Source organism: Perca flavescens, chromosome 9 (assembly GCF_004354835.1).
Source record: "Perca flavescens isolate YP-PL-M2 chromosome 9, PFLA_1.0, whole genome shotgun sequence".
NCBI classification, from domain to species: domain Eukaryota; kingdom Metazoa; phylum Chordata; class Actinopteri; order Perciformes; family Percidae; genus Perca; species Perca flavescens.
The window spans coordinates 15,902,703-15,916,683 of NC_041339.1; the positions used below are offsets into that span (position 1 = coordinate 15,902,703).

General features: G+C 43.5%; 1 protein-coding gene across 3 annotated transcripts in view; it reads right to left on the reverse strand.

The window, feature by feature from the left end:
- Positions 1 to 6,333: 6,333 nt before the first annotated feature.
- faah (fatty acid amide hydrolase) overlaps positions 6,334 to 13,981 on the reverse strand; it is a 27,476-nt gene continuing 19,828 nt past the window's right edge. For all 3 annotated transcript variants that reach the window (XM_028588101.1, XM_028588100.1, XM_028588102.1), the window contains 8 exons: positions 9,677 to 9,802; positions 9,448 to 9,545; positions 8,935 to 9,034; positions 8,736 to 8,779; positions 8,607 to 8,646; positions 8,416 to 8,524; positions 7,963 to 8,108; positions 6,334 to 7,255 (listed from right to left, as the gene is read on the reverse strand). In XM_028588101.1, coding sequence (XP_028443902.1) covers positions 7,133 to 7,255; positions 7,963 to 8,108; positions 8,416 to 8,524; positions 8,607 to 8,646; positions 8,736 to 8,779; positions 8,935 to 9,034; positions 9,448 to 9,545; positions 9,677 to 9,802 — 786 coding nt within the window. In that variant the 3' untranslated portion in view covers positions 6,334 to 7,132. The remainder of the gene's footprint in view (positions 7,256 to 7,962; positions 8,109 to 8,415; positions 8,525 to 8,606; positions 8,647 to 8,735; positions 8,780 to 8,934; positions 9,035 to 9,447; positions 9,546 to 9,676; positions 9,803 to 13,981) is intronic.

The following is a 13,981-nucleotide window of genomic DNA, read 5'->3' on the forward strand; positions in this document are numbered from 1 at the left end:
TCAGTCAGCTAAAAGGGGAGACAGAAGAAGACCAGGCAAGCCGTCTAGATCATGAACCAGGAATAATCACGTAGCAGGACATGCAAACATGCACTCACATATAGGTCTTGCAAAAAACATCCAAAACATTTTCTCGAAGTTTCTCCAGTGAGAGGAAGTGTGCAACAAGAGAGGGATTAGTTTAGAGTGTGCCGAATCCAGCTCCCCTCTGGATGGCTGACAGCGCTGAGAGGGACTGACAAGAAACAGAATGTTAATAAACAGTTTTGATTTCCCCACACATTACCTTCAACCCTTCATAGTGAAAAAAAAAAGAAAAAGAAATGAAGTTTGGTTAATATGTTCCACTGAAGACACCTTGATGAACCATAAATAATTCTAACACAGGAGGTCCACCATGCTCGACGGTGAGGTTTACACACCACATAGGGGAGAACCTGCCACTTGTTCACCCAGTGCAGAAGAACTAATCCTAAATGAAATGACTGAAGCACAGTGTCAAGCTCTAAAGAGTCTCCAATCCACCACACACCCACCTACCCTTCTCTCTCTGCTCCCCTCTTCCCCCACCCTGTCAGCCGAGGTTTGGCTGCACCGAAACAGAATGCTTTGCCATAAGAAGATTACCTTTGGTTGGGATATCGATGGATTAAGTAAGAATAGAATGAGATAAAATAGGACTGAAAGGGTTCCTGGAGTCAGCAAAGTTCAGACACCTGTTTTTCCTGGTCTTTTCCCGCTTCCTCGCTCCGTAAAGATTATATCACTGTCTGACTGGAGAAAAGGAGGTGAGAGGGGTGGGTGGTTTGGGATAGGGGCAGGTTACAGTGCATAAAAATAATTTCGGGGCTGCAAAGACAATTTATACAAATCTCCTTTGGGCTTTTTTTTCCCAGGCATACTCTTTAAATATATGGTCAATTTGTCATGAACGTCTGAGTTTTCTGTGTTCGTAAAGATCATATTGGTGTAAGTTAATGGGAATGCTGTTTGTGTGTGTGTGTGTGTGTGTGTGTGTGTGTGTGTGTGTGTGTGTGTGTGTGTGTGCATGCATCTATGGCAGCTAAGCCGCTGAAGGTTTCCAGGAGCTCTTTGATGTGTATCTGGGCAATGCGCTATTAGAGGGATTTTCCTAGTTGACAGCTCAGAGAATGTGTGGAGGAATTGCGATGCCAGCGGGCTAAAAGAATGCTGGAAACAGGATTAGGATCATATTCTGGCAGCTCCTGTCACTTCATCAATGGGCTAAGGTTTCCTCAGTGACAGCCCTCCTTCTCTGCCCGGCTAAAACCTTTAGTGGGACCATAAAAGGGGTGAGAGAGGGGAAAAAACAATGATTGAATGGTGTGCTATGATTTCTGTGCTGCTGGGTTTGCTCTGAGGGCTTTGTGTTGGGAGGTCTGAGGGGGGGGCGACGTTTATTTAGAGGGAGGGGTAGGTCATGGGGATGAGAAAAAGGGAGTTTTTTTTTGTTGGGGGGGGGTCTTTCTTGAAGTTTTACACCCAAATCCCCATGGCAGAGCATGTGGAGGGTTTTTTACACTGATGCTAGAGGACAGGGACAGCAGCAGCTGTTTCATGGATCTCCAGGATCCAGTTTGTCTGTATAAGCCCTACCTGTCTTCGCCAAGTGAGACCCCTTTCACCTGTGACAGTTTATCTACTTAGATACTGCATGCGGGAGTGTCAAATATGTTTGTAGGCTCATTTGAGGATATAAAAGATGTCTCTCTGTTGTGATTAGTTTATCTCATTCTGATGTAGGATTATTGCAATATTCTTTGATTGTCAACAAATCCCATTAAAACACCAAAAACAACAAGTGTTGTCTGTTACAGCGTATTCCTCTGTGTCACAGGCACTGTAGTTTATTTTGAGTCAATCGTACATCGCTCTGCTGCCGTAAATACTCACTAGAGCTCCAAGTGAATTCATCTGTGGCTGAAAATAGTTTCAACAAGTGCACTATTTGTCTGAGCAACATTTGCTGAAAAGGGCAGTGCCCAGCTGTTTTAGGAAATTGCTCAACTTAAAAAAAATAAAAATAAAAAATTAAAGTATATATTCTTGACTTGTTTTTTAAGGTTTTTTGTCCCGGATCATGTACAAAAACTTTAATCTCAAGCAAAAAGAGATGCTTTGTACCACATGTAACCGCACGCTATTTTCCATCTTGAGGCCCTGACGTAAACACGACTACAGAAAATGTACATGTGGATTGATCACATTTTTTTCAAATGTGAAAAAACATTTCTCGCCGAAAATGGTACGTGTGGTGATAAATTCGAATAACGTATGCACATATAATAATCACATATTTCAAATGTGAAATGAAAGACATCACACGTGAAAACCACAATTTCACATTTATTGTGAAACATGCTTCAGGTGATACATTTACATATGAAACTACATTTCAAATGAAATCAATTTACATAGAAGCACATGTGGTTTTCAGACATTTTACATATGAAATATCATAATTCACATAATTTCACATGTGAATATATGAATTTCACAGCAGATCTGACTTTTGGGGGCACACATTTGTATTTCTTTACTTTCCTTCCATGGCTGTAGCACTTTTGATCAGCCTCTTTTTCTACACATCACTCGCCGTGTTCAGGTGAGTCATTTATGCTCTATAAGCTGAATATTTTGAGAGGATTTTGAGGTCACCTTCTGCAGCTGGGCCTGAGGTTGTTCTTCAGTGGGCTTATAGGGTGGTCTCTGCTGTGCATCTTGGACCAGCTGTCTTCATGCTGCCACCAAAAGCCCTTCCCCCCAGAGTGTAACTCCACACTTTGCTCACCCATGTGAAACAATACTTTTACAATACCACAGGAGTTTGATTGTTGCCGACAAGTTATATAATGCCAGGAATTACAGACTAGCATGCAAATGCTAAATCCTCCTCTCTTTCTCCTGAGAAGTGGATGAGACGGACTATATCTGCAGGCTTCACTCCGGCTCCCCAGCTTTGTGCTACAGAGACGCTCTCCTTTCTCCCCCTGACTTGGGTGATAATCCTGACACGCACTGTCTGCATTTTTTACTGTACGTGTTTAAGCGCATTTGCAGAGCATTTATCTCTCCAATGTAAACCAATTTGGCTATAAGGGCCTCGGGCCAAGCAAGGCGCTGGAAGGAAGAAAGGAAAACTCAAACCTAGCAGATGTGCAGAGAAGGGAGGATGGGAGAGCTGGCGAGGATGCGGGGGTTGATGAACAACTGAATGCAGCAAAAAAAAAAAAAAAAAAAAAAAAAGGGGAAGCGGAACTCCATGGGAGAAAAAGAGCGTCCCTTGTCCGAAGGGTAAGCTTTTGAAACTTGGGATAGGGGCCTTTAAAGCCGATAGAACGTGGATCACTGAATTGTTGAGTCACAGAATCTGCGAAAATCATACGGAGCTCCCAGTTAATCCTGTCATAGTGAAATCGGTGGGCATACTTTGGGGATCCCAGCCCCTTCTGAAGAAATTTGGAGCCTGCTGTATTGACAGAGCTGCTGTTTGATACCGCCTATACACCTGTATCAGCTCTCTGTTAATCTGCCTTCCCCTCCTCCCACTAGTCCTCCACAGCACGTCGCCTCTGCTGGTAGTAATGGCTGATGAAATGGACCAAAGACCTAAAAGCTGCCAATCTTGCTGCTTCTTGAGGTCTCCTGTAAGTGACTCTGGTTGCAGGCTGAACTTGTCACTTTGATCATCTGAAAGGCAGGAGCCCTGCTGTGTCAAACAATACTACCTGCAATTCTGTGGAGCCATAAAGACTATGGACTCCTTGGTCCCTGAAATGGGACATTAAGACAGAATCATCCTAGTTTAGTTGAGGCGATATCAAGGTGTTTTATTTGCTGGCCCACAGGCAGGGTCTGAATGGGTTTGGATGGCTTTTAAAGTACCCGATCTTATGGCCTAAGGTTCCTGTAAATGAGGTGTTTGCTGCTCTTATCAATGAGACGTTACATGAGAAGAGCACCTTGGCCTGCCAGGGCTGTTGGGTGGTTCTGCTGTATGATTACAACAGGTTGAGCTTTGGCTAGATGCCCTTTACATCTAACCTCTCAAACTTTTCATTATACTGTATAGGCCTACACTTTATAAACTTGCTGAAGTTTAGCATCATGACTACATCATGACATTTAGAAAGTTTTCCTTCAGATACTGATTATACTAATAAGACTTTATATCACATAACATCAGTCAAAGGTAACCGAAAAGTATTCTTAAATTATGCAGCGTGACTCTTCCAGTTTGTTCGTGGAGCTCGGTGAGAGCCATTGGAGTCAAGCATATCGACCTGTAGCTCAAAGTTGCAAAAGGCTGAATCATGGGGTGTTGAGTATAAGTGGGATCAACAGTAGAGTCTGGATTGGGCCAAATTTTTATGTCCGAGCCCGGCCCTCGTCCGACAGAGCCGTGACTGTACCCGGCCCGAGCCCGACAGGCATTAAGAAATTTGTGTCCGAGCCAGATACAGTTAAAAATCTTTTTTTTTTTTTTTTTTTTAAATCATACTAATGACACATGTAGGCTACGTTTTTGTGTGGAAAGCTTTTATTAAGCAACTGTAAAAAAGGCATTTGGAAATGTCAACAGATGAGGCATCAGCGCACACGGGGCAACAAGCGCACATTAATAAGCTGTTAAAATGTTCAATGTGTTAACCCTTCCTGCTTGCTTCTTTTCCGACTGTGGTCAGAAAATCAGGGGAGACTTGTTACCTCCAGGGCTGACGTTATAACATGAATATCGTCAGGGTTAATATCCCATTTCTGGTGAGCAAATTAATGAACTTGAACTTTCAGTCTGGGGTTTATTTCGGACACCGCACACACTGTGTAGCTACAAAACTTAAACTTATTCCACCAACTCTGCTCCGTCGGGACCCGTCGGGCTTGGTTCGGGTATCCATGTCTTAATCAACAGTACTAGCGGCGCTTTTGCATTTCACAAGGAGTCGATTGATTTGGTGTTGAAATCGCAAATTTGTGCTCGCTTTAGCATACTTGTTTGATGTGACTACAAATATGGAGGGCTTTAGTTTTGTAGTTTAAATGTCGCAATTTGCTGAATGTCCCAATGACATAGCAGCAGTCATTTCAATTGATTTGAAAGAATAATACCTCAGTCGGACACATTACATGTCTTACACGTTAAAGTGGTGGCTATGTGTTTAATGCAAAATTGTGTATTGTGTAACTGAAATAAGAGGTTACGATTAAATGAATCCGCTTAAAATCAGCAGAAATCAGAGTTTAGATAGTTACAATTTCTTTTTAAATGGGTATTTTATATTTGGCAAACTGATGAATAGTCTTTTGCACTATATCATTTGTGCATCTGTGATGTGCTACAGTATATTAATGATGTTTAAATTGATTTTAATATAATACACACGACTGCCAAATTGTAATTGGTAAATGTATTTAATGAGGCAATGTGAAGACTGACTTTCTGCATGTGCATGTGTGTATTTGTCATTGCTTCGGTCTCAGATCCTGAGGGATTTATGAACAATGTCAAGTTCCCTCTGAAGACCTGAGACTCTTCACTGCCTCTTAAGGCTTAATGCTCCCTGACTGAGTGGCACAGCGAGAGCCACAGACTCTCTCTCTATGTGCCACAGATAATGCTAAGAACAACCTCTCAATTCCAGCTCCCCTCCTCGCCTAATGTGCCCTCCTTCCTCTACCGCACGCACACGGCCATTTTCATTCAATGAGACAGCAGTGCAAACGTAGGCGATTGTAATGGAAAACACTAACATTGTCCCTAATGGTTTCCCATCCCAGGAGAGTTTTAAAACATATGTAAATTTATGTAAACCCAACAGAAACACATATTTACAATAGCACAGGGTAATCACAATATGAGAACATGGTGCGCTGGACTTGTAGATGGAGGCGCCATGTCTCATTAGTCTCCTTTATCTCTTTTCTTTTTCCTGTTAAGGCATCAGTGCGACTATCACTCACAATAGGAATGAAAATGATCTGCGCTCATCACTGGTACAGTGATGAAGAGGGAGAGGATGAAGAAAGCCGTAAAGAAAGTGGTTTTGTGCCCTCACAGCTGCTGGATGCCTTAGAGGGTGAACCATACTTTATAAACTCAGTTCGTTGAATATGCAATGTCAAAAACATGTAAACTGTACTGTAAGTTTTAAAAGTTGTAAATATCAACTTCAGAAAAGGTACATTGCAAAATGTATCACAACTGATGACACAGAAGAGCAGAGGAAGGAACAGAGGATCACAACTTGGTGACTTGTACCATTTCAATGTCAACACTTCTATTGTGGAAACAAATAACAGCAGCGGTTTCTCTATGACAAATCAGTTGCTTTATTTTATTATTGGTCATCACATCACAGAAAGATGTCAGTTTTCGTAAAGAGACCAACATAATTTTCCACATGTGGTTGCGGTGCCTCTTTGCCTAATGACGATGTGAATTCAATTTCTTCTAAAGCATGTAGTTCTTGTTCATGCTATATTGCGTGAAATATTGAATAACGCCAGCGGTGGAAAAACAGAACAAAGACTTATTTCACACCTACTAATGTCCAAACCGGATGCTGAATTTCGCAAAACAAAACATAACGATCATATAATCATGTCTGTCAACGTCAGTTAGGCTCAAAATGTTTATCAAAATAAAAAAATCTAAGTTTATGTATAATCAGTACAATACAAACAAATTTAATTCTGAGGTTTGTCAATGAATGTATTAAACATAGGAGTGAACATTTTTAAATCAGTAAACATGAATATTACCTTTACAGTATCAGTGTCAACATTTATTAAATTATTAGTTTTTTTACCCTAAAAAAATCAAAGAGCAGAAAATGCATGAGGTCATCCTTGTAATGAAACTCAACTCAAATTATTAAATATTTTTAAATACTCAACTAAAGCACATTCATTGTTAATTTACTTATATTTCTTTTTTTTTTTAATGCGGTTAACAGGTGTTTTGTGCAGTTATTACTTCTTAAAAAAGCATCTTCGTCATTAATGATTTTATAGACTGGCCTGTTTGTGTTTTCACATTCACTGGGTGTATTCAGAGCAGATTTGGCCTGAAGCCCCTGAAGTTGGCAGCCCCACCTGTGTCCTCCAGGCCTTACTTTCTGCTCTGTCCGACCAGTTGTTCCACCTCCTTCATGAAGCGCAGGCAGAGCTCATCCTGCCACGGCAGCGCGACACACTGCACCGCCACCGGGAGACCCTCGCCTCCGGACACAGCCTAAACACAAACACCGCACCTGTCAACAGTCGGCAACCAGAACCGCCACAGTCTTCTGCCTCCACCTACTGACCAACTGTGGAACTACTGTTCTAAGAGAGTCACTAAAATGGCCTGACACTGAAGTTTAGGATACAAGGGAAAATAATCTGCCCAGAACTGTAGGCTATTTGGAGTTAGAAATAGCAGCTATTTACTGAACTGAACTTTAAGTTGCTTATTGGCATTAATCTATTACACTGAAAAATGATGTAACCTATATTATTGCCATGAATTTCTTTTAGTCTTAACATTGTTTTAGTCCTAACATCCCATTAGTCTTGACAATTAGACACAACATGACATAAATCAAGATAATAATCAGCTGATTAAATGAAAAATAAAATAACTTTTAGTTGAATACAAAAGTCAATATAAATCCCAAGTTGTCATAATTTGTCTCTTTGAATTGGTTGAATGAGTAGGTTCAGTTGAAATGCTTAATGCTTCTTTCTGCCTCCTAGTGGTCAACAATGTGGAGTCTGTTTTGCTTCCTGTGAATCAAAATGACAAAGCAGCCTCAAAATGATCATCTGTCTAACTCTGCCTGAAAAGCACATTATAGCTTCCAGTAAAAAAACTTCACAAAAAAAGGTATTTATTAGGGCTGTATAGTTTTACTACTGTAATACATTATTTGGTATCAGTCATCTCTCACTGTCTCTTACCTGTTTGAAGAGCTTGTCCCAGTGGTCCTGAAAAAAGCCCTTATAGTGCCTGAGTTCCTCCTCATCCTCTGCTGTCACCGTGGAAACAGGAACAACGCCAGCAGGAAAGGTGAGGAGATTGTATAGCATTGTCTGAGGGACAGCAGCTGGAAGGACAGAAGATAGAAACAGGTTATTTACGGTGTTACCCTGGGTTCTATAGCCGTAATATCGTTGCTGTTCTGTTTGGTAATCATAAGTATGATGCAGGGAGACTGCGTCCTATTGTCGCCCTTTGTTTTTTAAGGTGTTCAGCTATCCACAATTTATAGAAACTATCAACAAAGACAAAACACCTCTGACCAATATTAATACAAATATATAAGATGGATAGACACTATTATATCTCATCCCTCTATCATTCATGATGCCTTTTCAGTTATCACACAACTTCAACTGTTCAATAAACCGTACTGGCAAGCTTGCTGCAGAAGAGGAAGTTGTAGGCTGGTCCGATCATGGGGCACAGCAGCACGTCTATGTTGCATCTTCTCCAGGCTGCTATGGTTTCCTGAATGTAGTCCTTATGAAATCACAAGATAATTCAATGTCCCCTGTGTGCATTCAAACATGCACAAGCATCATTAGCCGACAACTAACAGTACCTCAACGGCAGCGTGCTGCTTCCATAGACCCGGAACAGAACTAAAAACAAAGCAGTGAAATAGTTAGTATGTTTTGACATTTTGTTATTATGTTAATTACAACTGTCAGTGGCAAAATAACTTTCTCACCCAACTCCACACAAAGCACTGAGGATGGCAGATCCACGAGGAGACTGAAAAAGACATTCAAGACAGAAAACACACTTTAAAGTGTCAATCCAAACAGTTACTCTTTAATCATATGACTGCCAATATCATACTTGCCAAAGGAACAATTACATTTTCTTTAGTATTTATGCATGTCTGTCTACATAAGGAGAGAACTCACCAGGGGCTTGAGGAGGAAAGAGAGGGTTTTCTTCAACCACGTGGGAAGGTAGTAAGGTAAAACCTGTGCTTTGAGACAGGGATCCATAGGGCTCCCCTCCCTAAAATAGAAGCAACAAAAGATCATTTCCACACAAAAAAAACTAAAAAAAACTATCTAGTCTAAGGGATTGTAATATGGCTCATGGTAGTAGTTAGAAAAGAATTGGCTGCCTTCCTGCGTTTTATATACAGCAATTGTAAATTCAATATCTTTGGGTTTTGGACTGTTTTGATCAAGCAATTTGAAGATGTCACCTTCAGCTCCAGGAACTCATGAAAAGCATTTTACACATTTTCAAGGGTAAGCGAATTATCAAAAACTATATATTTTATCAAAAGATGAAAAAGATGATTTATTAATATGATACAGATTCTCCAACATTTCAATTATGCACAATTATTATATGAATTAAGTTATTAATAAGGATTACACTGATCAAATAATATCATTTTTAAGCGAACTTCAACTTACAGTTTTTGAAGCAGGGTGGTAGCTCCGTCTGCTAGAATACCCTTTATAAGCAATTCATTTAATGCGTAAGTGATCTTCAGAGGAGTGTAGGGCACCAACTACAGGCACGAGTGACAGAGAGGGACAAAAGTAACTACATTCAAAACATATAGCTCTTATCACATATTTGATGTGGCCGTAGATCATATAGTGTTTGAGTGCAGTGTGTCTGTGAGTGGTGTGGCCTTACAGTGTGCCCGGCTTGCTCTAACAGAGCTTTGACCTCTCTGATGCCTCGGGCCATGCTTGGAGACACGTGAGAGTAGCCATCGCTTTCTAGGTAACCAATCCTGAGAGGTTTGGTGCTCTGGTATATCTGAGGGCAAGATATTTTAGCAGAAGTTTGTAAATAGGAAACTGCAGTTTGGAATATCTGAAAGCACCTTTTTGTTTCTGACAGAAAACGTACAAGGAGTCATTCCATCCATAAAATGATATGCGCAGAGATCTGTGTCAGGACTAGCTTAGCACAAAGGCAGCCACCTCTCTTCTGGGAAGGTTTCTCACAAAACTTTGGAACCTGTTTGCAGGGACTTGTTCCCATTTAGCCAAGAGCAATGGGGAGGTTGTTTACGGATGTTGGGTAATAAGGTTCCAATTTATCCCAAAGTCAGGGGTCATACAGGTTTTTAGGGGTGAAAGCACTTTCAAGATACCTCAACCAACTATTTCCAGACTCTCAAAGCCTTTATCATAGAAGGGACTGTTTCATTTCAAATATTAAAAGATTTTTAGTTTACACAAGTGATTGATTGAAAACCAAATTGTGTTGTTTAAGGAGTATATTCAAATTCAAGCATATTACTAACCTTGAAAACATAACGGTTAAAATCAAGCATTTTCCAAAAGACTTTGCACGAGCTCTGTAAAGTCTTTGCTGGGGTTGAAGTCAGGGATCTGTGCAAGTTCTTTTACAGCAAACTTGAGAAACATTCCTGTATGGACCGGACTTTGGGCACAGGGGCATTGTGATGTTGAACACTTGTATGCCATACGTTACCTAGACTGGCTATCACCAGACCAAGCTCAATCTTTTAAGATTGAACATTAGTCTGGGGAGTCTGCTCTGTATTTTCTACTGCACAAAAGGCATGATCAACGGGCATAGTTCAAATGACTCTGTACGCAATTGGATAGTCCTTCAACCAATCAGACCAACGATCCGGGTGAACCATTCATTACAGCGAGATGTTCTTTCTGCTAGGCTTTTGGCCTGTCGCACCTCCAACGGTGCCTGTGGTGGGCTGTGCATGGCAGGGGTCCCTGAGGCAGGCCTAAACCTGACCGCATACAACAAGGTTTTGCTGCAGGGTCTTCAGCTGGGGACCACAACTCATTGACGTTTCGCCTTTTAGCCCAGAACATCTCCTGGTGGCGGGGTAGTGAACAGGGACGTCTCCCTGACACCCCCTGCTGCAAAACCTAATTAGATGTTACTCCTCAAGTCTTGTCTCGTCGTTTCAGCCAGAGCCAGTGGCTTGCTTTCTCAGCTTCCTCAGAGAGCTTTTTGGTGGATCTGCTCAGTGTGGCTCCACGTAGTCCCAGGTCCTTGAGCAGATGTGATGTTGATCTGCCCACAAAGCCTCTGGCTCCCACCTCCACCGGGTACAGCCTCACACTCTCTGCACTCCGCAACCAGATCTGCATACTTCGCCTTCTTTCTCTCGTAGGCGGCTTCCAGACCCTCCTCCCATGGCACTGTCAGCTCGATCAGTATTGCTGACTTCACAGCTGCAGACCACAGCACCACATCTGGTCTTAAGGTGGTGCTGCATATCTCCTGTGGGAACTGGAGCTGCTTTACCAGGTCCACTTCCATCTTCCACACCGATCCTGGTGTTAATAGCTTGGCGGGTGGTCTCTTGCTGGTATGCCTTGCGGGTTCCCCCTGCCTGAGGAAGTGGATCCCGCATCGGCTCTCTGATGGACTCTGGATGTTTGCTTCCTGCCGACTTTTCTCCAGCACCTCTGCCAGCTTCCTGAGCACTTGGTCGTGCCGCCATCTGAGCCGACCCTGTGTCAGTGCTGTTTTGCAGCCTGACAGAACATGCTGGAGTGAGGCATTGATGGTTCCGCAGAGGTCACAGGATTGCTCTGTTCCAAGCCACTGATGGAGGTTTTTAGGGCTCGGGAGGGTGTCACATGTTGCCCTAATGAGGAAACTGAGCCGAGCCTGTGGCAGTTTCCAGACCTCTGTCCAGGTGATTGCTCGGCTCGCAACACCCTCCCAAGTTGTCCACCGCCCCTGCTGCCCCTGTGCCACAGACCTCACTCTGAGCTCCTCCTGCTCAATCCTTGTGACCTCTGCGACAACATTATCCTTCCTCTCCTTCCTGCTTGCCTTGGACCATAGGATGGGTGGGTCGTTCCATCCGAGGCCTGCCCGCCCTGTCTGTCCCATGCCCCCGACTTGTTGATGTTGCAGTCTTCCCATTACCTTCTGCACCTCCTCCTTGGCCCTCCATTTCCTTCCAGTCTCAACTCTGGCGTTTGCATCAGCCACAGCCCTATCGAAGGAGTCCCTTAACTCCATCACCAGTCTTGCCTTCTCCTGCCTGTAGCCCAAGGTGATAGATTTCAGGGGTAGTTGGAGTGAATTCCATCCATACAGGCCAGCAGCTGAGAGGCACCGTGGTAGGCCAAGCCATCTGTGGATGAAGGAGTTGGCTTTTGCCTACATCCGGCTTACGGCTGATGAGGTGACTTCGCACAGCTTCAGAGGCCACATCACCCTTGGGTACAAGGTGAAGTGATAACACCACACCTTATATTTTCCAGGTAGCAGGCTTGCGTCGATCTTGGACAGGACTTCCGATAGCCAATAGCCTTGTCTGAGAGACCAGATGTATAAAGTCTTCCCAGGCTTCGGATGGGCTGATCCACGATGCGGGGGATGTCTTCCCCACTGATAGTGAAGTTGACTGTCATTTCGCTCTCCGTTTCGCATTGAGAGGCTCCTTGACTTTTGTGACTTGAACTTCATCCTGGCCCAGTTGATCAGCTCATCCAGCCTCTTAAGCAGCCTGCATGTGCATGGGGCAGTTCGTAGCAGGCAGGTGATGTCGTCCATATAGCTCCTTAGGGGCGGGCGCCTCTGGCCTGCGGGTAGCCGGACCCCACCCACCACCTGCCTTGCCCCCAATCAGGATGACCTCAAACGCTGCCACGAAGAGAATGGGGGAAATGGAGCATCCCATTGCGATCTCTACTTCCAGTTGTTGCCAGCCAGTGGTGACCTTCTTCAGTGCAAAGCACATGTGCATGTCTTGGAAGTAGTTCATGATCATGGTCCTGATGTTGTCTGGGATGAAGAAGAATTCCAAAGCGTACGTTATGAGCAGGTGTGGCACTGACCCATAGGCATTTGCTAGATCCAGCCATATGACATGCAGATCCTTCTTCTCCCTCTTTGTGGTCTGGATTGGTTCCCAAATCATGGAAGCATGCTCTACACAGCCAGGGAAACCTGGAATCCCGGCTTTCTGGCAGCTGGTATCAATGTAGTTGTTCTCCGTGAGGTAGGTTGTCATTCTTCTTGCCATCACAGAGAAAAATATTTTCCCCTCCACATTCAGTAAGGCTATGCTCCTGAACTGCTCGATGGTCTTGGCGTTCTGTTGTTTGCTCGGACGGTATGCTCTGCTTATTCCAGGTGGTTCTCATCAGAGTCCATAGCAGCTTCAGCACTCCTGGGCAGTTCTTATACAGCTTGTACGGTATTCCGTTCGGGACTGGTGCTGAAGCAGATCTTGCCCGCTGGATCACCTGCCTTGCCTCGCTGAGCTTAGGTGGTGATGCATCAAACAGGGCTGATGGTTCTGAGGGTCTAGGCACATACCCTGGCGAGCCTAGGGGGTTGTTCCTTTCTGGGTCATTGTACTGAGTGCGGATATGCTCTTGCAGTTTTTCTTTGGTGATATATTTCTCCCTCCTGCCCTTTGATCTTATTACAGCTTCTCTGATGGTCACCTCGCGGTGATGTACTTGGCAGAGCGAGGCAGAGCTAAGCCAGTCGGTAGTAAGGCAAACACATCCTTCTTTTGTAGGAATTGTTCCAGGGCAAGTTTCTGTTCTGTTTTCAGAGAAAACTTGCCTTTGAAATCTTTAAAAACAGCAGCGAAAGCGGCATCAACAGGGTGGCCACCATGTTGAATGTAAACAAAAAGCTGTTTGGTCGCTTCACTATCGTCATCGTGTTAAAGACGCCAATAGCACGGGTAATATCCACAAACAGGTGGATAAGCCAGTTTGTGATTGGTTCCCGCAAATTTGTAAGGGAAGCAGGATAGATAAATGTACAGGTTTCCAGCTTGAGCTGCAGGACAAAATCAAATTGCCGGCAGATCGGGCTGGGTTTACCCAGTCTATACGTTACCCTTTGACATTTGGAAAATTCACTTATTTGCTTTCTTGCTGGGAGTTAGATGAGAAGATTGATACCACTCTCAGCAGCAAGTTAGCATGAAGACTCGAAACAGCTAGCCTACTACTAGCT